Source organism: Heterocephalus glaber, unplaced genomic scaffold, assembly GCF_053883595.1.
Source record: "Heterocephalus glaber isolate CG9 unplaced genomic scaffold, H.glaber_assembly_v1.0 deba00001606, whole genome shotgun sequence".
Classification (NCBI taxonomy): domain Eukaryota; kingdom Metazoa; phylum Chordata; class Mammalia; order Rodentia; family Bathyergidae; genus Heterocephalus; species Heterocephalus glaber.
Window position 1 is genome coordinate 16922908 of NW_028258377.1, and position 26845 is coordinate 16949752.

General features: G+C 52.4%; 1 protein-coding gene across 1 annotated transcript in view; it reads right to left on the minus strand.

Annotated features, from left to right (window-relative positions):
• Window positions 1-26360, minus strand: part of Neurl1b (neuralized E3 ubiquitin protein ligase 1B) — a 38273-nt gene extending 11913 nt beyond the window's left edge. Inside the window, exons 1-2 of the mRNA XM_004836376.4 lie at window positions 26150-26360; window positions 7893-8438 (exon numbers count right to left, since the gene is read on the minus strand). Coding sequence (XP_004836433.2) covers window positions 7893-8438; window positions 26150-26180 — 577 coding nt within the window. The 5' untranslated portion in view covers window positions 26181-26360. The remainder of the gene's footprint in view (window positions 1-7892; window positions 8439-26149) is intronic.
• Window positions 26361-26845: the final 485 nt, after the last annotated feature.

Consider the following 26845-nt stretch of genomic DNA (forward strand, 5'->3'; position numbering starts at 1 on the left):
AGTAACATCAAGAGGTCAGCAAGGGAGCACATCAAGACCACCCAGCTTCTAACCTGTGATTTGTCTCCAAATGCCCTCTCTGGACCCGATGAAAGTACACACAGCCATGCCCCGGAGTGCCTCTCAAATTCAAATACATGTGCAAGCACCCCCGTTTCACCCTCACCACTATCCTCCACAGTTCTGAACTGTACATTTCATGGTGGGAACACCGCAGATGGAGCAAGTTACTGTAGGTCTTACAGTCACAGCGGAAGTGGGATTCCAATCCAGGCTGTGGGATTCCAAAGCCAGGCACCCTCTTTCTCCCACAAACATCCTCGGAGACCCATCCTGGCACCAGTCCCCAGGCCAGGCATGGGGAGGCCGGTATGGCAGGGCAACCTCCCTCTCTGCTTTGGCCTCTAGGTCTGGCTCTGGTCCTGGGGTGGAAGCCAGTTCTTTCCTTTCCTTCCCTCTCCTTTCTTAGCTCAAATTTATCTGCAGATGAAAGTAAAGCAGAATTTATAACCCAAAAGTAATCATGGTTGTGTACAGATCAAGATGAAGGTAGGAAGAACTGCGGGCAGAGGGACCCACCCGTCAGCAACCTGTCTCTGGAGGGCTGATTCAGGCCATGCACTGGGGACAGAAATAACAGGAGTTGCTGGCTGAGTGAAGCCAGCAGAGGCAAGGAGGACCCTATGTGTTTACACTGATCTTCCAAGTGGGTGGGGCCATTTGCTGGCAGTGGGAAGGGCTGGTGGGGCAGGAGGTGGGATGCTTCCCAGCCACCAGGGGAGAGGATGGGAGGTGGAGGGTTGGCTGCAGTTCAGGGCCGGCGTCAGGGCTGGGGTATGAATTTCGAAGCTGCTCTGGTTTGTCCCCCAAGGTTCCTGTATTGGATGCTAGGTCCCAAGTGTGGTAGTATTAAGAGGTGATGGAAATTTTGAAAGGTGGAGCTTAGCACAATGTCTCTGGGGGTGCTGCCCTTGTAAGGGATTACTGCTGGCCTTTTGGAGTGATTTAATTCCTCCAAGAATGGGCTGTTATTAAAAAAAAAAAAAAGCCTGACCCCTGAAGCTCTCTGGCTTCCTGTCTCACCATGTGATCTCTTCCATACAGGCTCCCATCATCATGATGCCATCTGCCATGAGGCCCTCACCAGGGCCCAAATGGATAAGGCTTCCTGATTTTGGACTTTAAGATCCCCAAACTGTGAGCTAAATAAATCTCTTCTTTACAAAATAGCCAGCCTCTGGTATTTTGTTATAGCAGCAGAAAATAATACAGAAGCCAACAGCTTAGACGGGGCATTCAGGGCTTGCTGATATGCTCAGATCATCTGAAGAAAGAGGGTAGATAAGGAGAAATGGCCTTGCTTTATGATAACTTGTTCAAGTCTGCAGTTTTTATTTGTTTCTATATGCATTTGTATTACACAGTTTAAGAAAGTAAAAAGGCAAGAGTGTGCTTTGTTTAGAATCTTGGGACTCTCAACATATGCAGGACAGGCAGCAGAGGAGCAGCAGGGAAGTGGGAAGAGAACCAGGAGCTGGAGAGGCTCAGAAGCATGGAGAAGTTTTCTAGAAGTGGAGGACAAACCACCTGGGCTGACGCTGAGAGACTAAGATGAGGACAGGGACATGAGCGCAGGCCTGGCAGTGTGGGATTGAAGACAGGCTTGCCTGGCTGCAATTCAGGGAAGGCGGGACTTGTGCCTCGTGCTGAGGAGGGAGACAGAGAGGGTGGTAGGGACAATACTTTCGAGAAAGATTTGCTCTGAAAAAGGCCAGAGAAGTGAGGCAGTAGCTGCTGGAAGAGACAGTCAAGGGCTCTTAAAAAAGATAGAAGCAGGGTAGGGGCATGGGTCGGGGTAGAGCACTTGCCTAGCATGTGTGAGGTCCTGAGTTTAGTCCCCAGCACTGCACTGCACTGCAACAAAACAAAAAACAAAAAGATGGAAGCTACCAGAGCTCTTCTATTGCACTCATGGGAATGATTTGGTAGAGACTGAGAAAAGTGGATGTGCAGTAGGAACAGGCTGGAGGGGCCAGGAGTAGCCATGGCCACTGCAAGGCAGGTAGAGGAGGAGGGGACCCAGAGAGTGGGTGTGAGGGCTCAAGGAGAGAAGACTGGAATGTCAGTGTGAGCATGCTAGGGTTGATCCTCAGTCTGTTGGCCACTGAGCCCATACTGATTCAGATGCTGCTCTTCTGCCAACCAAAAGAAAACTGGACTAAGGTAGATAGACGTTGGTTGGACCCTGGCCAGTCCTGACTGTGACCTCAGTTTCCTCACCTGCAAAGTAGAAAGTCTTTCAGGCCTGTGGGGGGATTAAACAGGGTGGAACTGTGGAATAACAAGGTGCGTGGCATCATGTCTAGCACAGAGTAGTTCTTTAGGAGCCCTTAGAAGGACAGGTGGCAGCCACAGAGTGGAGGTTCTCTCCAGACTAGCAAAGGATAACTCTTTAGTCCATCCTGCCAAGCAAGTGCCTCACGGTTAGGTAGAGAGTGGGTGCCAGGCTGCAGCCTGGCTTATTTGGGGAGAAAACATCAGTGGTCAATGCCACATCATCTATCTACAGTGAGCCTACAAATGAGGATGGTCCTGTTTCCGGCCATATCAGGTTCTTGTAGGGAGTAAAAACATTAGCCATGTAAGTGCCCAGTATGGATCACAAGTGGCCCTCCCTATCTGCAGCATTCCCATCAGCGGATCCTACTAAGTGCTGATGGAACGCATTCTAAAACAACAACTGCATCTGTACGGAACATGTACTGAATCACTCCCTTGTCATTATTGCCTAAACAATACTGTATCAACTATTTACATGTCCTTTACATTGTATTAGGTAGTATAAGCCATCCAGAGATGATTAAAGTATATGGGAGGATGTGCTAGGTTATGTAAGTCCCACGTCATTTCACAGGAAGGACTTGAGCACCTGTGGATTTTGGTATCCACGGTGAGGAGGCCCAGATACTGAGGGACAACTGTGGTAACAAAGGGTCTCAATGCTTCCTAGAGAGCTGAGTCAATGACTGCTTTCCCAGACCTGCAGAGGGCTGTTATTCCGGCTGCTTGGCAGCCACTTCCCTCTGTACCCACACCAGCCTTTCTTTGGGGAGAACTGCGCCACCCCCATTTTTCATTACCTGGAGGATAAGGGGCCCCTTAAGCTGGCCAATCACTTTATCCCATTCCCCAGGGCACAGACATGGGTTCAGGGGTGGGTGTGTAAGCCAAGTTGGAGGAATGCGGCTCAGTCTTGAGACTTTATCAAACCTTTAGGGAAAGCAGCTTTTCCACCTGATGTGTTAAGCTGGCAGGACATGGGCCAGGAGCAGCTGGTGCCTTCCCTCTGCCCCAAAGGGAGCCTGCTTAGGAGGAAGCCAACAAGGACAGCAGAGGACCAGGAGATGGAGATGGACAAATATGCCAGGTGCTATTCTTTAGCAGATGTTCCTTGGAATTTCAGTCACAAGAGATTGATTCCCTTTCCTTGCTTAAATGAGATTGAACCACAATCCTGTCACTTGCAAACAGAAATTCCTAACAGTTTAGTATGCAATATCATGGCCTTGGGTTGGCACTGTCTGTTCAGTCTCATCAGCCTTCTGCCACTGGGCAGAGGAAGGACAGAGGCGCTATGATGCTGATCACCACTGTGCCGCCTGGCAAGAGGGAATGAAGCAAAAAGGGCAACCTTTTTGTGTGCAGCAACCATTCACAGAATCCCTATGCTGTTCTGTGTGTCTTTTGGGGAAGGGAGAGTCTGCTAGAATGCCAATGAGATCTAGCAAACATAAGCCTCAGTTTCCTTATCTGCAAGTCATCCCTCAGATGTACTATAATGGGCTTCACCTGCCACAGCCAGGACAATGATCGTAGAAATATATAATGGGGAAGTAAGATCAGAAGGCAGTGCATGTTCAGGTGATGAGCTCATGGCTTTCATGGGCAAATGATGGTGCCATACCCTGAATGGAAGAGTCTGAGGGACTCAGCTTGGCACCCAAGCTTTCCAAGCAGGAAAGGAGGAAAGTATGTACCCAGGAAAACAGTTCCTTGGGACCTCAATCCTGGCTGTCCCCTAGGGTCACCTGAGGATGAGGGAATCCAGATGCATGCATCCCACCCCCGCCCCACAGGGGTTCTGATTTAATTGGTCTGGGTGTAGTCTGAGAAGCAGGACTTTCAAAGCTCCTCAGGGGTCTCAATGTACAGCTGGGACGGAGAAACAAGAAGAGAGTGAGCTAAAGACAGACATAACTGCTTCTAATCCTGGCTCTACCACTTACAAGCTGGGATGCTTGAGGCTGGTTGGTCGCTTTCCTTCTCAGAACCTCAGACTCTTTACCTAACAGGACACCCCAGGGCCTGGCCCCACAGATGCAGCATTCCCTGCTGCAGCTGGCCCCAGGCGGGAAGGCACTGGGCAGAGCATGCTGTACCACCAGCTCCAAACCCACTGAGGCTTGTGGAGCCTGCAGATTTCTGACACTTACCTTTGCCTCAAGTTCTGGGCCAATTAAACCGCAGCCCCACACACAAGATGGGAGGGTGTTTCCCAGGCTAGTGTTGCCGGATAAAATACAGGATGCCAGGGTATGTATGAATTTCAGATAAACACATTTTCCCCCACATACGTATGTTCCAAATAGTTTAGCACAGGACAAACTTGTGCTAAAATTTTTTCATTGTTTATCTTAAATTCAAATTTAACTGGGAATCTTTTTTTTTTTGCTAAATTTGACAACTCTGCCCAGATACCATCATTGGGTTTTGGTTTTCAGGTTTTGCCCAGTGGAGTCTGAGAGAGGCAAGGGAAGGATGAAGAGGCCCTAAGGGGCTTTCTATTCTGGAACTTTCCAGCCAAGAACCTCCATGGGAACCACGGTGTTCCTTGTTCCTCGTAATGGACAGGAGTCCAGAGGGCCCCGGAGAACACGGACACATCTGGCCCATGTGCATCCATCCACTGGTTCCGGGGACCCCACCCTCAGGAAGCTAAGCTCTCCCAGAACCAGGAGGTTTCTGGGAGGATTTCTGAGGTTCTCCCATTGCCTAGTCTTGTGCTGACAACAATAAGGTACGTATTGCCTATTCTTAAGCCATACAAAATCATGAATGTATAGCTTTCTGCTTATGTTTATTACACTCACCCCCCCACTATAAATCATCATTAATTTTGGAAGAAAAAAAGCAATAAAAACCACTGAGCCTTCCTTTACTCAGATGTGACTCAGGTCAACTTGCTTTTCCCTTGGGAAGGAAACAAACATTTACACATGGCAATCACATGCCAGAAATCACATGCCAGAAACTTCCTCTCCATTATCACATATAACCTTTGGAAAGGAAAATAATTTTATTGCTTTTTCTGGCTATAAAAGCAATACAAGGGCTGGGGGATTTAGTGCAGTGGCACTGCGCCTGCCTCACAAGCTCAAGGTCCTGAGTTCGATCTCCTATGGGAATAAAAATTTTTAAAAAGCAATACAAGCTCTCTCTCTCCCTTTCTATATATAACATATATATATATATATACACACACATATATAATATTTTACATAGTATATATATATATATTTTTTCTCAGTACTGGGGATTGAACTCAGGTCCTTGTGCTTTCGAGGCAGGCATGGCACCACTGAGCTAAACACCCAGCCTTAGTATATGGTTTTTTTTGTAGGAAGATATTTATTGATAGGAAAGCTCCTGAGGGGCAGGAGGCATCCAGAGTGGGTAGCCCCCTAGTATATGTCTTTAAAAGGCAACTCTGTACAGATACAAGAAGAGTGAAATTCCTCTTGGTCCCATCACCCAGCAATGCGGCTCCTTCTGATCTCATTTCCTCCTATTGTGCATTTGTGTGATCACTGCCCTGTGACATCTGTGCCAGGGACAGCCCATCACCAGCACAGCTCAGGGACAACTCGCAAATAGGGAAACTGAGGCTCAGGTCTGCTGTGTTACACTGACATTCCAGTGGACTCTGCCTCTCCCTTCCCTCAAAGGGTTGCAGAACATTGTTGGGGTCACATGAAGTTTTGCAGAATAAGCAAATGAAAAGGGAGAACCAGTGGTCTGGAAGACTGAAGCAGGAAAATCACAAGTTCAAGCCCAGCCTGAGCAACTTAGCTACTTAGTGAGACCTTGTCTCAAAATAAAAATAAATAAGGGCTGAGGATGTAGCTCAGTGCAGAGGTCCTGGGTTCAATCTCCAGTATAGCAAATGAAAACAAAAGTGTGTGGGAAGAGTACAGGTCCCCCAGATTTATTCTGTCTCATTGCATCATCAAGGCTGCTTCCAATGTGTATTTTTTAAAATCCAAACCCACTTGTGCTGACTGTCAAGTGGCTGTGGCACCCGGTCTGCCACCAGGAGACAGGGTCTGTGGATGGGCAGAGGGAGGAGGAATGGCTGCTTCCCTGCGCCATAGGAATAAAGAGCTCTGAGAGTGACGGGAGACCCGGGAGGTTTTAGAGACCTGAGTTTTCTGGAGGTGAAGTGCCAAAACCTTTCCGGAAACAACCTGGTGGGACAGGTTACAATGCCAGAGCAGGGCCCCAGCGTGGAGGGCAGGTAGCCTGGAATTCAGGCACGGCACAGCCCACTTGCAAACAGGTAGAGCTTTTTATTCTTAGCTGTTATATCTCAAGTGCTTTCTATGTAGCAGGCCCTGTGCTACACCCCTTGCATCCACTGTCTCATGGGACCCTGTCAGCAAGTCCTGAGGTAGGTGCTATCATGAACCTGTTTTACAGATGAAAAAGCTGAGACACAGAGAGGTCTAGCCAACTGGCTGAGGCCACACAGCTCAGAGGAGTAGAGCCAAGTCTAGACAGAGGGCTCTGTGACTCCCAAGCCTGGGTGTGCTCCCAACCACTCAGAAGTTCTATACCTTCTTACTTCTTGGGGGAAAGGGCTTGGATGTACGAATCTTCCCTCTGTGCCCAATGGTGGGGGCAGAGGGCAAGGACTCCAAGCCAGGGTTTCCTTCAAGATACAAGGCTGAAAACCAGAAACAGCCCAAACATTCAGACATACCAGCTGTGGAAATCCATATTGTAAAACAGTACTCAGCAACAAAAAAGAACAAACTGCTGGTCTATACTGCAACTACACAGCTGAATCTCAAAACACTGTGCTGAGTAACCCACACACAAGTGCACACCCACTGTCTGATCCCACTTAGGTGAAGTTCTGTGATAAATCAGCAGAGGGCTCCCCCCAGGGAACAGGGGGACTGACTCTGGCAGGTGCGAACTTCCGGGCTTAGGGACAGGTGTACAAATGTCAAACCGACCCCTTAGATCTGTGCATTTCCTTTCAGGTGGTGATACGCGCCGCAGTGTCCAGACCCCTGAAAAGCCTGCTCTCCCTTTGCTAACCCAGAATCAAGGCTGGCTGGTTCGGGTGCAATCTGCAGGTTTAAGAGCTAAGGTCTCCAACAGAAAACAGGCTGGTGGTTGCCAGGGAGGAAGGGGGTGGCTGCTTACAGGTACGGGTGTCCACTGGGAGGGTTAAATGTTTGGAACTAGATAGTGGTGACGGTTGGCAACAAAAGGCCACTCAGTTATGTACTTTAAAATACTTTCCTCTTATGCGAATTTTACCTCAATTAAAAAAAACCTTAAATTGTAAGGGGAGAGAGAGCGAGAGAGCGTGTGTGTGTGTGTGTGTGTGTGTGTGTGTGTGTGTGTGTGTGTGTGTAACCAATGAGCTCCCAACACCAGGACTTCTGCATGGTGGCTGCCCGCTATGTGAGCGCTGACTCACGTCTGTCTGCTTCCCCAGCGAATCATGGGCTGCGTCTGATCCATCTGTGTGCTGCCTGTGGCCCAGAAAGCCTGCACCCAGGCACCTCCCACCCGGTCCCCGTCCAGGGCGCAACACCTACCAAGGAGCTGCACCTCATCGGTGATGCCATAGACGTCGATGAGAGCCCAGAGCGGGCCGCCCACGGCCACTCCGCAGTGGAAGAGCACAGGCTCGCCGTCATTGACGCTGTAGAAGACGCGGCCATGGCGGTCGGCCCAGTAGGCCAGCACCGTGTCGCGCAGCGCCAGGTTCTCAGGCAGCGCCTTGGCCCAGTAGCCGGGCCGTGTGACCAGGTCAGGGCAGGCGTACTTGGGGATGTCCTGGGCGCTCATGAGCGACGGGTCGTGCGCCGTGAAGCCAAAGCGCAGCGCGCCACTCCAGCCGGGGCGCACGGCCACCAGGCGCAGCCTCACCTGCTCATATAGGCGGATGGGCCGCTGTGTGAACGTGACACCGTTGCAGAAGCTATTGCGCCGCGTGGCCCGGCGTGAGTGGCCGTCCAGCCGCACATTCTTGCCCTTGGCCTGCGTGTGGAAGCGCGGTGCCTCACCCAGAACTGGGCGCCGCTCGGGGCCGGGGCCACAGCAGGGACGGGTGGCCAGGAGGCGTGTGGGGGGACTCGGGTCTGCAGGAGGAAACAGGTAGGAAGGTTAGGGCTCGAGTCGTCTTTTCATAATCATTTTCATGTTAAATTCCATCTTAATAGAAAAGTCATTGATAAACTTTAGAAGATTCCAGCCTAGACCAAATGGAGACCACCCCTATTTTTTTCAGGGCATTCTACCCATTCCACAGAAGGCCCAACTGAGGCCTAATGCTATGTGTGCATGTGTGTGTCTGTGTGTATTGTAAGCATGAGAGCTGTTCCACTCTCACACAGGCTAACACCAGTGAGGTTGTCACAACAGCCAGCCTGGGGTCAAATGACTTCTCCATCCCCATCAAATCCCTTCAGATCTGGAAGCTTCCTCTCAGGGCCATTTCTGGGCTGCAGAGTTCCTCCAAGGGTACTGAGAGCCCTGGATTCTTGGGCAGTGGTGAGGGGATCTGGCAGCTTTTCTCTGTGCGAGTTTTGTTCAGAAGCAAGACACCAGAGGCTACAGATGGGGAGCCTTCTCTTGGGCTCCCCAAGGTGGTCCGGGAATCCCAGCTCTCTGGTGCTTCCTGGCTCTGTGATACGGGACCAGGCATACAGTTCTCTTGCCCGTGGAATGGCAGCATAACTTAACTCACCCAGCTGCTGACAGATAACCCAGATGAAGCCCCTAACCACTACCTGGCAGAGTACGGTCTCACCGGCTGCTAATAACCCAATGATGTTGTCACCTTCCCCTTCCCCTCAGAAGATGAAGGCGTTCTTTGGGAGCACGTTGGCTTTTCTGGAACACACGCCTTTGGAGTTTGTTTCTAAGGAAATTCTGTTCTAGGATCTAGGGTGGTCTCCTTTCAAAGGCTCTGGCTATTGGTCAGGGCCCCAGGTGGCTCTGTAGTGAGTGGGAGTAGTCACCTCCCCCTCCCAGGGGCAGGCCCGGGTGGTGGCAGGTGGGTGATTACCACAGGCTGAGTCTCACTGCAGCACCAAGGTCCAGCTCAAAGGCAGCCCACGGTGTGCAGCGAGAGTGGCAGCCTTGGAGAATGGGAAGTCACAGCAGGGACCCTCCTCCCACACAGGCCACAGCCCACACTGCGCTTTGGCACTCGGGTGGAGGCGGTGGGTTCGCTGAACACTGAGGCTCATGGGGGCCAGGATGGAGAAAATGCCCTGGCTCCTCCCCAGCCCATGGAGAAGGGAGCCCTGGTCACTGAGCTGGGGAACCTTGAAGGGAAGCTGGGAGCCCCCTCTTCAAGCAGAAGCCACTGCCCCACAGAAGACAAAGTGCAAGGAACAAAGCCAAGGCCCCACTTTAGAAAAGAACTTAAAGGTTTCTGTCATTCAGTCATTTAACAACTATTAAGTGAGTGTCCAGTAAGTGCCAGACAACACGGTAGACACTGGGAGACAGCAATTCCCCAGACAGACAAGGCTTCCACAAGGATGGAGCTGACATTCCAGTGGGAAAAGTCCCATAATAAATAAGCCTGCTCTGTACCCCAGTGAGGTGCATTACTGACAGAAATGTACCAGTGAGGGGGCAGAGAGAGGATGTTATCTTGGGATTTTCAGAGGGCCTCTCTGATGGGTGATGTTTGAACAGAGACCTAAAAGAGGTGAGAGTGAGCCATGAAGGTATTGGGGGGGAAGAGCATTCCAGGCAGGGGGAACAGCAGGTGCAAAGGCCCTGAGGGAGGACTGTGCTAATAGGACAAGGAAGCCAGTGGAGCCAGAGTGGTGTCAGCAGGGGAGCAGAACTCTGGAAATGAGTGGGGGAGGAGAGTGAGGGGACCCTAGAGTTCTTCGCTAGCTCTTCAACTGCTTCACTCTGAACGGGAAATGACTGCTGAAGCTTCGGAGCAGAGAAGTGTGACTGCTCAGACAACTGTGTGCAGAGCGGACAGCTGGGGAGGGCCAGACAAGGACACTGGTCGCTGAGTCAAGCCTACGGGACTATAGGGCAGCTGTGGCAGAGGGCCTTGAGGCCGGGTGTCACTGTCTTGCAGCGGTGAGGGCCAAGGGTGCTGCAGACGCTCCTCGGTCCAGAGGGAAGGCCTTGAATGCCAAGCCGAGGGGCTTAGCCACACAGCAAAGGGCAGAGGGGGCTATGAAAGGGCTCCCCACAGATCAGGACCCCACCAGGCCAAGGCTGCCTGCAATGGAGGGGCAGGCTCAGAAGTAGGCTGCAGGCCATCTCCGGAACCAGAGGCTAAGAGGAAGGGGCGCTGTTTCAGAAGGACAAAACTCAAGTAGGCTACCCAGTGCACACCATTGGCAGAGGCTGAGTGGGGACATCAGAGGCCCGTGTCCTTCACACACCATGGCCCTGTCCAAGCCACCCAACCTCTCAGCTATAGCTTCCTCCAGTGCTCATAGACCAAGGTCCCCTTCCACTGGCCAAGCCTCCAGAAAACAAAACACGATACCACGATCAAAAGGCTGATTTGATTATTTTTATCTCCCCTCCCCTAAACTGGTCCCCCCACCCACCCAATGTTATCTCTCCACCTGAGTTCCTTTACAAAACAGTTTGGGAATTCCAAGCAGATGTTTCCCTGGAGCAGTCCAACAATTTCAGTGAAGGTGGGCTGCTCCAGGAGATATACTGCTTTGTTACTGGAAGGGGAAGTGTCCTGCAAACCCAACTATATGTTAGGATAAAATGCAGCCAAGTCACTGGCAAAGTTTACATATTTGTTCAATCTTGATTACATGATCCAACTTCCTCCAGGGAATGAGGGATAAACACTCTTATTTTCCCCTCTCTGAGGCCAGAGCCCTGACATGTGATAAAGAAAACCAGAGTGAAACCGTTCTAAGACGATGTGCTATTTACACAAATCAGAGATGCTGAAAATAAAGAACAACAATAAGCGATCTCCAAACTGCATACCCACATCTGCTTTTAGCTGGGTTCAGGGAAAGAGGTTTGTTCATACAGGGAACAGAAAAATATGGAGGTGGACTCCAGGGGACCGACAGAGTGGCCTGGTTTAGAGATGTCAGCAGGAAACCTCAACTGCATCACTGAAGTTGCTGCAATAAATGACAGCCACATTATAGAAAGTTTAGGAAAGAAGAGAAAACTGCCCACCTGCATCTTCCCATGCTCACACCTGACTCGAATTGCACTTTTAATTGCAACCTGTTGTCTCAGCCCTGACCCAGGACAGCACCATATGATACAGAACTTATGATACCTCAGGACCTGTGCTGGAAATTTTCCAATATGACTGCAGCTTATTCTCAACACGAGCTCTCACCTGCAGAATTACTGACCCCATTTTCCAGGAGGAAACAAGGCTCTAGGCAGCAATGACACTTCACACAGTTGCAAGAACAGCCCCGAGATGTGAACTCAGCTCCCCCTGAGCCCAAATCAGTGCTCTTTTCCCAGTCCTGACATCCTTCCCTAAGTCCTGAAGGACTAAGTAGCACTAAATATTTTTTCTAACTTTCTTGTAATCAGAGCGCACAGCCCATTTTGTATGTTGCCCTTTCCTCTCGAACCCGACATACCCAGCACTTCCCCACTTGGCTCCACGCCTTCACTGTGGCCCTTCCATGGCTGCAGAATAGTCCATCAGGAGTCCAAATGTCCCCATGGTACCCCTCCCCAAAGGGCTGTATCTATGGGGTCAGAGGTCCTCAGCTGCTGGTGTCCAGACCAGATTCAAATGGACAGCGTCTCTGGGGAGAGGGTGTTCTGCCAGGAAGAAGCCCCAAACCACATTAGGGACAAACTACATGTCCCCATCCTCCCCGAAAATGCCAAGGCCCCCACCAGCTTGGGGAGGGTGTTGGTAGTAGCTAGGGAGTGCGCCTCTGATTTCAGCCAGACCCTGGGTCCAGGGGGATGTACAAACAGGGCAGGGAGGTTTCTGTGAGTTGGGGACATGGTGGAGTCCTCTGCAGCTCCCCTTCTGGTTCAGAGGAGGAGGAGACAGTCCTTGCCCAGCCCTCATGGTAACCAGGGCTGCTCTAGCCGAACCCAGTCCAGGAGGCTCTCTACAGCATTTAGTCAAGAGAACTCTGAACACATGTTCGGAGGTTCTCAGGGTGGGTGAGGTGTGGCTTAGGATGGTTAGGGTGGTAGGGAATCCGTCATTGCAACATCAGTGTAGCCATGGCCAGCCCTAGGCAAATCTTTCTGGAAGATAGGTCAACCTAAGATCTGTGCTTTGCTACTAATTTGTATGAAGGCCCTTGAACAAGTCACTTCCCAAGGCTGCAGTTTTGTCATCTGTAAATGGTGTGTGACCTTAGACACCCATCTCAGCCATTGGCAGGGGCAATGAGATCACAGAAAGATCCCAGCAGAAGTCCTGGCACATAGTAGATGTTCAATAAACTTCATCAAAATCCAGCCAACAAATAAGCCCCTCACCTCCATCTCTTGAAGATTTTCATTGCTAAGAGCATGAGCTTGGAGTCAGACAGACCTGGGCTTAACTTTGGGTTTTGTTATTCATTGGCTCTGTGATCCTGAAGTCTGTGCTTAACTTCGCTGGGCCTCAGGCACACCTAGAAAACTGGTAAAAATCACCTCTATTCGTTGTGAGGATGACACAAGGCAAGTTCACCAGACACAGCGCGTGGCACATTTAGGTGCTCATTAAACGTTTGGTCTCCCTTTAGCCACCTTATTGAGGCCTTGACTTGGAAAGGTTTGCTTCTGGGTCACAGATGCCTCCCAGTGGTGCAGGGGAGACATATTCTGAAAGGTTTCTCCCCAAAGGCTCATGACCTTGGCCGGACAGGCCCTTCGAAAACCCTGAGTTGCTTCTGTGTGGCGTTCAAGGACAGAGCCCTATTTTTAAGCCATGCCAGCAGCGTCCCAAATGCGTGCTGTAGTCCTCACTCATCTCTCCAGCCCAGCTCTTCCTTTGATCTAAAAAGAGCTCAAGGAAATAGCATTTACTGCCAGGAGGAGAGCAGGAAGCACACACTCCGGCTGCTCTGGCTGCAGACACCCAGGCATCCTGCGCTCTGGCATTCAGCAGATGGCGTTCTGGCTGCGACTTTCAGCAGGTTCCTCTCTACGGGGAAAGGGAATGTTCACCGGGGGAAACATCTCTTCTGCCCTGTCCTTTTAACACTTTTCACAGGGCTCCTATTATGTGCCAGGGAATGCCTTTGTTTATGGGGTTTCACCTTTGGGACAACCCTACAGAGTAGTTTTTACCTCTTCCTTCTTTTTTACCAGGGATCGAACTTAGGACCTTGCGCTTGCCAGGGGCAGGCACAGCGCCACTGAGCTAAATCCCCTGCCTTACCTTCTTCCTTTTTGAGAAGTGGAAACTGAGGCTCTGCAACGGTCCTTGCCCACACCTCAGTCCTGTGCAGCTGTGTGTAACCTTTAGGTCAGAGGTGGGGTGGACCTTGTTACTAGCAGTGAGAGCCGGGCAGCCTGTCTGCCTGGAAACACCCAACCTGACATTCCACTTCGGGCTCTCCTTGACCCTTACAACATGCATCTGTGGACTGCAGACCTTGAACAACACATCTGTAGCTGAAGTGACATTTGCCCAAGTGCCAAACGCAAGCAAGTACTGTCGGCAGTAGGAAGCAGCGTGGGGTGTGAGTGTGAGTGTGTGTGTGTGAGCATGTGCTTCAGAGAGAGGGAAAAAGCAACCTTCTCACCAGAGCAAGGCCAAGGTTATGGGTGTCCTCTGACTACAAGGAGCCCTTTCCATTGCTGGGTTTGAAGTGGGTTAGAAAACAAATAACCAGCCCTCCCTCACTGCTGCCAAGCACACAGTGACAGGAGCCCAGGGGACTGACGCTGGCCGCTGGGACTTTGTTCTCTGTCGCAGAGGCCTGGCCAGCAGCACCCCAGAGGAAGAGGGCCAGCCCACGCTGGAGGCCCCAGCTCCCCTCCCCTCCCCTTTGCAAACAGCCGGCCCGCCAACACCTGGAGGTGAATGGGGGTCATGGGAGGCTGGAGGTCACAGCCTGCCGCTGGTTGGGGAAGCCCACCCCATCCAGGCCTAAGTGGCCCCAAGCGGCTCTGATGTGAGAGTTCTCAGAGGGTGAGGTCATCCCAGTGTCCCCTCCAAGCCGGCTCCAACCCTCTGCTGGGCCCCTTGGCCAAGGTCTCTTCTTGATAAAGGGACCCCGGGAACTTCAATCTCACAGGCGCCAGCTCCCATGGTTAGGCCCCCGTGGTGTGAGGGTGTCGGGAATGTCCCTCATTCCTTCTTCAATGCCTCACTTCCTCCTCGGCTGACAGTTATACAGCATCTGTTCTGACCATGCCAGGGCCCGTGCTGGCTGCGGGGGCAGACACACATGCCAACGAGTCACACAGTCCCTGCTCTGGAGCTGGGAGATGACAGCGGGGATGGACACACAGACCCGGACTGCAGGCAGTGGTCAGAGGAGCCGTTCAGCAGAAGGGCTGATCAAGAACAGGAGCTGTATTTCAGGCAGGGCAACCAGCACCAGCGGAGCCCTGGAGCTGAGAATGAGCTCAGCACTGGTAAACTGCAGAAGGGACAAGGCAGAAGGGATGGGTAAGGTGGAGATGGAGCCGTGGTCAGCATCACAAAGGGTATAAAGGCTCAGCAGAGGAGCTCAAAGTCCCCAAGAAAGCTCTGGGGGCTGCTGATGGATTTGGGGCTGGGAAGAAAGCCCTGTGGATCCATCTCTCTGAAGAATGAGATTCAAACCCTGGGCCTTACTTTTTCCCTGCCTGTCTGTCAAAATGACCCAGAATAGCAGGAGTAAGAAAAGCAATCCAGGTTTCAAATGTTACTTCCATCAATCCAATGCCCACAGCAGGCTTGTATCCCATCCTTTGCAAGTGGGCATTATCTTTTTTTTTTTTTTTTTTTTTTTGGTACTGGAGGGATCAAACCCGGGTCCTTGTGCTTGCAGGGCAGGCAGTGGAACTACTGAGGTAAATCCCCAGCCCCTCAAATGGTATTTCCAATGGCCGGCACAGTCCTGGCCTGTCCTGCCCTCAGTGCCTGCTCAGGAAATGTCTGCCCCGAGCCCAGCACAGGGTGGAAAGACAAAAAGCTAGGCTATGTGCAAGCCACTGAAGCTGCCTGCTGGGAGAGAGGGTGAGCCATGGCCTGGCTAGGGTGCAGGAAGGAAGGCCTCCCGGGGTGGGCAGGGGTGGCAGTAGATGTCATCAATCAGCTTGTTTTGAGCTTTGAAAAGGCCACAGTTTGGTGGAACTCGGGATGAACAATAAGCAAAGCATCTAAAAAAGGAAAGCGAGTGACTGATCACAGGGCAGGGGGATGGAGCCCCAGTGCCAAGTGTCGCTGAGGTCTGAAAAAGAACCAGGGGTGGGGTGTGATGGGAGAGGCAGATCTCCTAGGGAGCCCTCAAGACCTCCATCCTCTTCCTGACAGTGCTGGAGGAGGTGGTTGCTCAGGCCCCCTGCTAGTGAAGAAGGAAGACTCAGAGTGGTTGGGAGAGCTGCCGGGGCCAAACAGCCAGGAAGCTGGCATCTGAGCCCTTGCCAACCTGGCTCCCAGGGCTGGGACAAAAATGCTATGGCTGCTTTGGGCAAAGTGTAAAAGGCATTCCAGCAGGGAAGGAACAGAGCACAGGGCTGGGCACACAGCTGTTTCCCTTCCTGCTCTCTTTGGCTCTGAGGCCCCCTAGAGGGACCGATGAGTGCCTCTAATCGATGCCACTACGCTACGCCCTGCTCTCCCCTCCCTCACCGTGCTGCAGATGCCCACAGTGCCCATGAAAACAGCTAAGTGTAGACCAGGACACCCAAGGGCCACCTGTGAGGACCTCTGCCCTCCCCAGGAGGTGCAAGGATGGACACTGGCAGACACAAACTCTGGGCCCCGGAGAGGATCTCTACCCCACAGACCTGAGCTCAGATGACCTGAGAGTCCTTGGCTCCCTCGGGCCTCTCTAGAGCCCTGCGAGCCCATTTTACAGACAAGAACATTGTGCCCAGTGGGGAGTGGTGGCCCAAGGTCATGGTGCAGGCAAAGGGCACAGTCACATCTGAATCCAAAGCCCATGCGTGCTCTTGGCCATGATATGGAATTGCTTCCCTACTGCACCAGCAGTTACGTTAACAATCTGTCTCCGGGGGATAAGACATGCAATTCAGCAGGACAATCCGGTCCTAATGTCCACTCCTCTCTGCACCAGTTTAGGGAGCACAGACTCCTTGGCTCCAAAGAAGAAAAGTCATGGCCGCTTTTGGAGTCTTCACCTTCTGCTGGGCTCAGACTTTTTGTGGAATCTCCTATGTATTCATCATCACAAGCCCATGAAGGAAGGAGATGCCATCATCATCCTTATCCTAAAGATGGAAAAATGGAGGCCCAGAGACGTAAAGAGATTTGCCTAGGGTCACACAGCTTAGAGATGATAGAACTGGGATGTGAACTTGGGACAGCTTTCAAAACCAGTGCTCATGCCCCTACCTCTCTTAGGATCCTAGGCCTGACCTAGTGTATAATTACTGTGTGAGCCTGTGCAAGGTTCTGGTCCTCAGTGTCCTGATCCCCTAAATGGTAGGTGGGACAAGGTGATTTGAAGTATACTGGTCCTGGCATTAGAGCCCCCAGACCACCCTGTCTGTGGAGAGGGAGTTCTACGCCATATCCAGGACACTGCAAATTCCACTCTGCCATCTCCCGCCCTTGAACGGCCCAGAACCTTGAGGGACAGGAAGCTGATGTGAGGACTGAAGACCCGCTATCTGGAGTGGAAAGTTACCCAGAGGAGCCGCCCTTGGAGACACTGGGTGTGTGCCCCTCCATCTCATAAATCTATCATCCTTGGGGCATGAGGAAAGAAAACACGTGCCCCAGGGATATCACTGTGATAAAAACAAAGTGTGATGTTGAGGATGCAAACAAAATACACTTTGTAATAGCTGTGGGCATTCTGCCAAGCGCCAATGCAGCCCAAGATCCCCCAGCCCACCCAGTTCCCCAAATGGCTTACTCATTAAAGAACTTTCCCCTGCCAAGCAGAGGTGAGGCAGGAGGCCAGCTCTGAGTCACTCTGAATCCCAGGAATAGAATGGGAGGAGAAGGAATGGGGCCCTCCAAGGGCAGCTGTTGGAAATACCTGCTGGTACACCTGTGGCTCAGGCTGGGGGGTCAGGAGGAGGGAAGGGACCCAGGCTGAGGCAGGTAGCTTCCTCATTCTATGCCTCAGTGTCCTGATCTCTAAAATGAGGGCTACTCCCTCACCATGCAGAATTGGCAGAAGTATAAATGAAAGACTGGGAGGAGCTCTGCAGGAATTCAGCAGATGAGCACTGGACAGCATTTCCCAGGAGACCCAGAGGCTCCTTAACAGACAATTATCCAGGTCCCATTGGCTGCTCAGTGGCCTCTGAAACAACCATGTCAAACCCAGCTGGGCTAAACACCAGTACCACCCTGGTGACAAGTACTCCCTCCCCCTTCCCCGCTTTTAAACAGTTCTCACCATTAGCACCTTCTTCCTTCGGCTGAACTGAAGTCACACCTCTATGAGATGTCCACACACTTGCCATGGCTCAGTGCCCTTCCCCATCAAGTCCACAGGCAGCTTTCCGGCCTCTGCAGTCCCTATGTCTTGGGGATTCTTTGCTCCCCTGAGGATAACGCAGCCCTCACTCTGCTGTCCAGAAAGCCCTCAGGACATCAGCCCTTCCTGACCTGCTTAGCAGGAGGGTTGAAGATCTGTCCCTCACGGTGTGCCCACATGCCATCTGGAGAGTGCCACACCCCTGCCTTGAGGTGGGATGTGGGTCAAGCAACTGAGGACCTGGGGGAGCAGCTAAAGTTAATCTGCCAGGATTTCTGAATGCTCACAGATTTCTGCTAGATACTGTGAAGGCTTCCACTGCAGATGGGGTGTGCCCCCCCCACCTGACCCCCTCACCTCTACCTGGCAGTCTTCCTTCCACACGAACATTCATTCGTTCCTCCCCTCTAGGAGGAATCACGTTGGAGTGCTGGGCTGTGTGCCCTTGGGGAACTTACTTTTCCTCTCTGTGCCTCCGTTCTCTCACCAGTTGTACGGGACTAATAATAGCTATCTTATAGGCCCTGTCCCAAGGGTTAAATGAGTACATCTTCTTAAACAGTGTCTGGCACAGATGAGCTGCATGATACCAGTTGGTGGTTGTTTTCATTCTTTGTGTGTCTCCCTCAGGAGTGCCTGACCCAGGGCTCAGCATGGAGCAGGTACACTAGTGAGCACATAACTCTAACAGGTGCCACCCCATGTGAGCAGCTTCCACCTGCCAGATGCTTTGCATGCCTGAGAGGTAACATCATTAACCACTCTCTGCAGGAGAAACCGAGGCTTCTCTGGTTCCCAGAGGACACATCGACCTTGTAGCTAATGAATCTATAGGCCTGGGGTGAGGTGGGCTAGGGGCGGCAGGGTGGACATTTTCCAGAAGGTGCATCTTGTGGTGGTGGGGATAAAGACAGGGCAGCAGTAATCAGAAGAGGAGACCCAACAGGCACCAAGGGCATTGGCCAGTGTGACGGAAGGGAAGGGACTCAGCTGCAGGGGCCTGGAATACCTTTCAATTCTGCTACTCCCAGGCTGCCTGATACAGGGCAGGTCTCCTCACCACCCTGAGCCTTAGTTTCCTCACCTGTGACATGGGGAGAAGACCTCTGGAAGCCTAGTCCTGAGGATTTCAGCAGGATAAAGCAAGTAAAGGGCTTGGGCTGGGGCAAGGGGTGGAAGCTCTGCCCACCTGCACCTGCTCAGGTGAGTGCTGCTACCTGCAGGGGGCAGCACAGCGTCCTAGCTCTGCTTCAAGCTCTGACCACGTGCCCAGCCTTTGGGCTTCTATTTTAAGACTTCAGAGAGTACCACTGACTACAGAAAGCCCTTTGGTCTACAAGAGGGGCCCAGCTACCTCAGCTCTTCTGTGAGGCGCCTTAAGCAGCCTGCTCCAGGCACCCACAAAGCAGCCAGGATGCCGCAGCCCCAGCAGAGGCAGCATCGCATTATCCCCGAGGGGGTGCAGACCCCAGATCCTCACCGGACCACACACCACCTAAGTCCCTCCTGCCATCCTCATTTGCCCTGGGACCCCAGAATGCTGCAGGACCCCACAGGCCCTGCTCTCCCTCCCTCAGCCCTTTGGCCATGGAACTGTCTCCGCCAGACAGAGCACCTCTTCAACGGAGCCTGCCCTGCATCTCCCTCCACCACTTACTGTAACTGAGTGTCCCTGCTGGTCACTCCCTCTCGAACTTGACTTTCTAAACCCAGACTGTGTTCACCGGCTGAGGTTGGTCGACACAGGAATGATATGCACTGCAGATTGGCAGTCTGTTCATCAGAAGGCGGTGCCCAGGAGGGGGCTCACGAAACCCAGGATGCTCAAGAATAGGATGCCCCCCACTCCACCCTCTGGGGTCCAGGCTCACTGTCATCTGTCAGCCAGGCCCAATAGAGCTCCCAGGGACAGGACCCACCAGGGGCTCTCTTTCCCTGGCAGAAACAGTAACTATGGCAGTGCCATCCTGGGCATGGTGCTGACACTCTTGTCCGCTCAATTCTCACCACCTTGAGGGAGCAGCCCCTGTCCTCCCTGGTTCATGGGGGAGACACTGGTCACACCCATGGGAAGGGGTGGCCTGACTCCAAGGACTCCGCTCCAGGCTCTGACACCCACTCTCTCCCCGCCCTAGTCCCGTGCCTCCCAGTTCTCATCACTGTGCCCCACTGAGGGGACCACTATTGTCACACTCGCATCACACACACATGCACAACTGAAGCAAAATTACCTTACGTGAGTACACTAATTTTTTCTATTTTATTAAAGATTTTTCCTACCCTGGGGATGAGCCACAGTAGACAGAGCACTTTGGTGACCATGCCTTGTTTGGGGAGTTGGGTGCTGACCTCTCCCTCTCTGGGACAGGGTCGCAGAACCTATGTTTGCCAGTGAGAGGACCAGCTGCTCGGCCCACTCCATGAGGGCCCATTGCCCTCTTCCATCGGGGGCCAGCCGCACGCCTGCGCCCCGTGCCAGGACACCTCAGGCTCCCACAAGGCTGGTGCCACGGGGTGACCAAGCCACGTAAAGACACCAGGCAGGGCAAGCACCCAGTTGCAGTTCCTTCAGATGTTCCTTCCTACAGGAAGCCTTCCCTGACTCCTACAGCCAGGGAAAGCGAGAGAGAAGGAAGCAGAGGAGGCAACCACAAGAGGGTAAAGACAGGAAGCCTAGTTACTTCCAGCAACTTTTCCACGCTCCCTACACACTGGCCAGACCCCATTCCCTCTTCCTACTTCCTGATGGGCTGCTCCTACCGCCCTGTCCAAGCCCCAGCCCTTGGCATCCTTGCAGACCACCACTAGGAGCCTTGGCTAGCCAGACCTTGACTATGGTTGACAGCCCGGTAGGCTCTAGGGCTGGTGGAAGAACCACTATCACTTTGAGAGTCTCAGCTCATCTCTAGAAGTAATTCTTAATGGCCAGGGGTAAGTCAAAGAAAGCTCAACTTACCTCTGAATTGGGGCTGGGTGAAAGAGGTAGAGGGGTGAAAGGAGAAAGGGGAGTGTCACTCATTGGCTCTCTGGGTAGCCACTGTCATTGCTGCATGGAGGTGACCAAGGCTGCTGACTTCCCAAGGGCTAACGTAGGCAGGGAAGCCAGTGGACCTGGCAGCATTATTGCCATGGCTCAGACGGGCAGCCAGGCAGCAGCAGATCTGGCCACGAGGCTCAGCAGCCACAGGACTCCTCACCTAGGTCCTAAAGAGAAAGGGGTTCTTCAGGGGGTACACTGAGTAGGTGCAAATGCATCCCCACTCTGGATGCAGCATTTGCACACCATCCACCTAAATTTGGAAGACTGGTTCTCCTCCTTACACCTTGGGTACCCTCGTCCTTGACCTTGGGACCTTCATTTGCTGCCCTGTAAAATGGGGCAAATATAGCTCCTATACATGGATTTTTTTTCTCATTGGGAATTGTACCTTTATGTAATGCATCTTGGTTCTTATTTTTTCCCCATTCCCAGCCCTCCCTTCACGCCCTCCACCCTTCCCTATTTACGAAGACTTTATTTCCATTTTTTCCATTTCTCATCATTTTTTCCTTTCCCTTCTTTCCTTTCCCCTGTCCCTCCCACTACCCCTACCCCTTTGGACCTTTTCTTCCTATTTTACATTATCAATTATTCATTCTAATCATTGGTACATTTTAGGTATACAATATAATGACATTCAGCATTGGAAATTTGCACCTTTACATAGTCTCTCTTGGTTCTTATTTTTTCACCCTTTCCCAGCCCTCCCTTCAACCCCTCCAGTCCTCCCTATTTACAAAGATTTTGTTCCTATTTTTCCATTTTCTCATATTAATCCCATTCCCTTCTATCCTTTCCCCTAGCCCTCCCACTTCCTTCCCCTTTGCCCCTTTTCTTCCTATTTCACATGACCTATTATACATTTAGTCCTTATTTACGCTTTCAGTTTCTCACACTAGAGAAACTATTCGGTATTTACACATGTGTGTCCTATTTATTTCACTTAAGAGTATCGCCTCAATGTGCATCCACTTAGCTATAAATGTCTCTCATTTCTCATTTTTTATGGCTGAGTAGTACTCCATTTTATAAAAAAACCACATTTTCTTTATCCAGTCTCCAGTTGATGGGCATTTGGGCTGTTTCCAAGTTTTAGCTATTACAAACTGTGCTGCTATAAACATAGGCGCACATACATCACTGTGGTATGATCCTTTTAATTCTTTGGGGAAGATCCCCAGCAGTGGAATAGCTGGGTCAAATGGGACTTCCAGTCCTAGTTCTTTGAGGTATCTCCATACCGATTTCCACAGTGCTTGCACCAGTCTACACTCCCACCAGCAGTGCAGCAGGGTTCCTCTTTCCCCACAGCCCTGCCAGCATTTGTTATTGGTTGATTTCATGATAGCAGCCATTCTTTCAGGAGTGAAGTGGAATCTCAGCGTTGTTTTCATTTGCATCTCTCGAATGACCAGTGATGTTGAACATTTTTTCATGCTATACATGGATATTAATGTGAAGTGAATATAGATAATGTGGGTATTGCTCTGGCCTGCTCTGGGATGCCCATAGCAGAGCAAGGCCAACCTACTTTCCTCACCCCAAAGCTCCAGGATGCCTGAGGACTGAGCTAACAGTAAAAAGCCACTGGCTTGGTCAAGCGCGGACCAACTTAATGATTAAACCCAACTTGCAGTTTAAATTGAGTCTCTTCTCCAGCCCTAACTCCGAGTGAAGCCTGGAGGCACACAGGGAAGGAGTTAGAATGGACTGGGGAGAGACTGACTGCCTCATCCTGGAATGCTGCCCCCAACCTGTTTATACTTTTATTTTCCCCTTGCAAACCCAGGTGGAGGCTAATGGAGTGGCGAGTAAAGGACTGTGTGGTATTCAGAAACAGGCAGTCTTCTAAATCCCAACTTTGCTACTACCCCTGTGAGTTGGGGCCAGTGTGTTTACCTCTCTATGTCTCAGTCTCCTCATCTGTAAAATGGAAGAGAGTGGCGCCCCACTTTGCAGAGCTGAACTGCAACTGGAAAGAGAACAGGTGAAGCACATAGGAGGAGCTTAGCAGACGCAAAGCCCCAGGTAGAGCCCTAAGCACTCCTGTGTAAAGGGCACATTCATCGGAATAAGCTAATGCACTTTGTGAGAGCTGCTAAGGGGCTTCCCTGTCATCCATCACGAAGGAACTTCCGTCACCTTGGCATTTCCTTATTACACACTGTAGCATAGCATGTGCACAGTGAGACATCCAGTAAATGTTTATCACGGCTGGGAGGATACTGCATGTTGGGGGAGGAATGCAGAACTCTGGAGCTCTATAAACCTGGATTTTAATCCTGGCTCTGCCAACTGGATGAGCCATGTGGGCTGCAACAAATCCTTTTACCTCTCTGGGCCTTGGTTTCTCATTCATAAAATGGGGAAGATAATTCTTACCTTGTAGGACTGTTGGGAGAATTCAATCCATTTATTCTATATCTATTTACTGAACCTTTACTATGTATTAGCCTCTGCTCCACTCAACATATAGCAGTGAAAAAAAGACAAAAATCTACCCGAGGAGCCAGAGAATAAGCAGCTAGCCACACAGACAGCATGTAGAACATACTAGGGAGAAACATGAAGCAGAGTGAAGGGGGAGGGGAGGTATGGCAGTAGGGGCAACTGGCAGGCAGTGCATCGGAACAGAGACCCAAAGGAGGCAACGGCGAAGCCATGTAGGGGCTGGGGGAAGAATGTTCCAGGCTCAGGGACCAGCAAGTGCAGGAGCCTTAAGGAGACTCGTGCTTGGCATGTAAACGAAGCCACATATGCAGAAAGCCTGGCATGGAATCCAGGTGCTCGGCAAATGCCAGTTCTCTATTTCAAGTCCCTTAGAAAGAACCCCACGCATGTGTCCTTTTCCTGAGAATGAAAGCTCAAGGATTCTTCAGGGCAAGGCTGAGCCAAGTGTTCTTTCAGTTGAAAATTCAGGCACTATCTGAGCTCCAGCACCAGGTTTTAAGCCCCTGCCAGGCACTAGGCTCTGGCATGGGCATCCAGGGATGCAAGATGATCAAGACATGGGTTCTGTCCTTGGGGAACCCTAAGGAGAGTCCTGGAGATGATAATGTACTGGGGTCAGATGAACAAGCAGAGGGATCCAGGTTGTGGAGCAAAAGGATGGGACTGTGAGTGATCGGGGAGGGCTTTCTGGAAAAAGTGACCTCCGAACTGGCTTTGGAGAAACAGACTAGCTAACAAAGGACATTCCAGGTGCTGTAAGGGGCATCACCTGCTGAGCACAGATGTATGGAAAATAGTGCAGTGTGTGCAAGAAACTAACAGTAGGTAGATTAGAAAACCAAGAACAGCTCCCTTGTGTTTTTGCCACCCACTACCTGATGTGACTCAGGAATTCCCATCCTGTCCCCTTCCTCAAATGAATGCAAGCCTCAAGCCTCATGGAGGATAGGCTCTCCCCCTCAAAGATGCAGCATGGGTAGTCAGCCTTACTCCTGGACCCTCAGCCTAGGACACCAGTCCACAGAGAGGGCCAGATGGGACAGACACTGCAGGAATTCTCAGCTCTATGTGGCCTCCCAGGAGTGTGTCTGTCCCTTCAGTCACTCCAAGCTGGCCCACAGGTGGCAGAAGTGTTTTTTGGGTTTTTTTGTGTTTTTTTTTTTTTTTACAAGAATAGCATAAACATGTCTTAATTAAGAAATTGAATAAAGGAGCCCATGTGGCGGTGTTTCTAGCCAGTGTCTTTTGTGGCTGGGACATCTGCTACCACCTCCAGCAGCCTCCTGAATCCTTCCTGGTGGGTAGGCTGGGTCCCCGCAGCCCTGCCATAGCCACTGCACAGGAAGTAGAGGCCACCCTCCAGTAAGCAGACCTGAGTTCCAATCCTATGTCTGCCACTGACTGGCTGGTGACTCCGCCTGTCAGAATTAGAAAGTTGCAGAGCAGTTGCCCTGAAGTTGCCCAGAGGCTTATTTGGTGGAAGGAGTGTGCTCCTTTTCCATAGCCATCCCTGGGACTCCAGGCTCAGCACCATGTATTGCAGTTCCCTCCGGGGGGGGGGGGGATAAGTAGTTTTTGATAACTGCAGATAATGCCCAGAAGAAAGGGGTATGAGGGAATATTCGAGCTGATATGGGGTTATTATTCCCTCTGCCAAAACCTCACACTGAATTTGACCCACAGCTGACTTGCTTCTCACCTGAGCTGTGCTTTTATACTTTACACACACATACATATACACACACCCCGAACTCGCCTTTTGCTCTAAGGATGCTATAAATGTCCAGCCTTTAACCCAAACTATTTCTTTTAAAGACTTAGAGCCCTGGGGGTGGGGGACAGGTAGACAGATCAGCCCCATTCAGATGCTACCACTGGTAACTGTGAGACCTTGGGTGAGTCGTTTCCCCTTCTCTAGCTTCAAGTTCTTCACGTGTTAAACGGGGGATGCCTGCCTCTGTGGTCAGCTTCTCTGCATACCGCACATGCCGGTGCTCGGGTATGCAAAGTACTGGGCCCACAGCCTCCCGAGTTCCCGCAATTACCAGGTATTTTCTCACTCTCACCCCCAACTCCCCCACCCCACCATTCTGGATCCCCTTACTCGGGTCCCGGAAATTCTAGGGTGCTTTTAGCTAGGTAGGCTAGGTAGGGGGCGACGCGCTCTGCAGCTCCGACTCCAATGAGGCTAAGGACCCCCTAGTTGAGCGCACACCAGAGGGGGGCGCCGCAGGGGTTCGCGGGGGAACGTGGCCAAGGCAAGGGAGCATGTGCCGCGGAGGCTGTAGCAGGCTGCAAACTGGAGGACCCCTGCGAACACCTCCCCCACCGTCAGCAGCTGCAGCCTCCGCACCGCCCGCGGTCCCTGACCGTCGGAACCCGGGCGAGCCTGGCTCCAGTCACTCCCGGGTTGCCCCAGGTTAGTCAGTCAGCGCCCTCGGGCTGCAACAAAGGCGAGGGGGCAGGCGGCATCGCCCCAGCGGCTCTTTCGGGCATCTGCCCAAAGCCAAGAGAACGAGGACGGGGGTCCCCAAGGTAACCCGGACTCGGTACCCGCCTCCCGGAGCGCAAAGCCCAGCTGTGGGGTGGGCGCACGGAGCCGGGCAGCCGGAGGCACTAGACTCCAGCGCGGTGAGGGCCGAGGGCTCCGAGGGGTGTGGGGTGGTTCCCCGGGAGTCACCCTGCCGGTGCCCGGAGGAGAGGAGAAGCCCGGCGCCCGCCTCTCAAGCAGGGTTCTGCGGCGTACCTGGCAAGGTCCTGTGCACCGTGTTGCCCATCCTTGCTTCGGGTGCGAGGTCTGTGCGGCGCGCTCGCGGTGCGCGGAGGCTAATTCCTCGGCGGGCTGGGGACCGGGGCCGGGGCCGGAGCCGGGCTCCCGGGCATTGCCGCTGCACGGGCGAGCCGGCGGGCGGCAGCTGGGCGGGCGCCGGGAGGGAGGCGGCGGCGGCGGCGGCGGCGGCGGCGGCAGCTGCCAGAGGAGGAGGCGGAGCCACCGGCCCGGGCCCGCCGGCTCCGCCCCCGCCTCCACCGCCTCCAACCGTGTAGGGGCGGGGCTGCAGCGGCCGCCGCATCTTTTGAAAGTTTGCACCGGGCGGCGGGAGAGGTTCGGCCCGGCCTCCCGCCCTCCTGCTCCCGCGCCCGGGCCTGAAAGGCGCGCGCGGCAATTGGGTACGGTCTATGCCAGGCTCGTCGGTCTGCTGGCCTTTTACTCAGACCCATAACTCGAGAAGCCTACTGTGTGTCAAGGCCTCTTCCAGGAGCCAGGCCGCCTCGGGCTATGGCCCAGCTCCGGGGGCGATACAAGTGGGGTGGGGCCGGAGACGTGCACACAGGCAGAAGGTCACAGGGGCAGTGTAGGGGTTGAGGACAATCCAGCTAAGGTGCCCTGGGGTTGGGGACTTTTCTACTCTCTACGCTGCATGCAAGACTGGGAGGAGGGCAC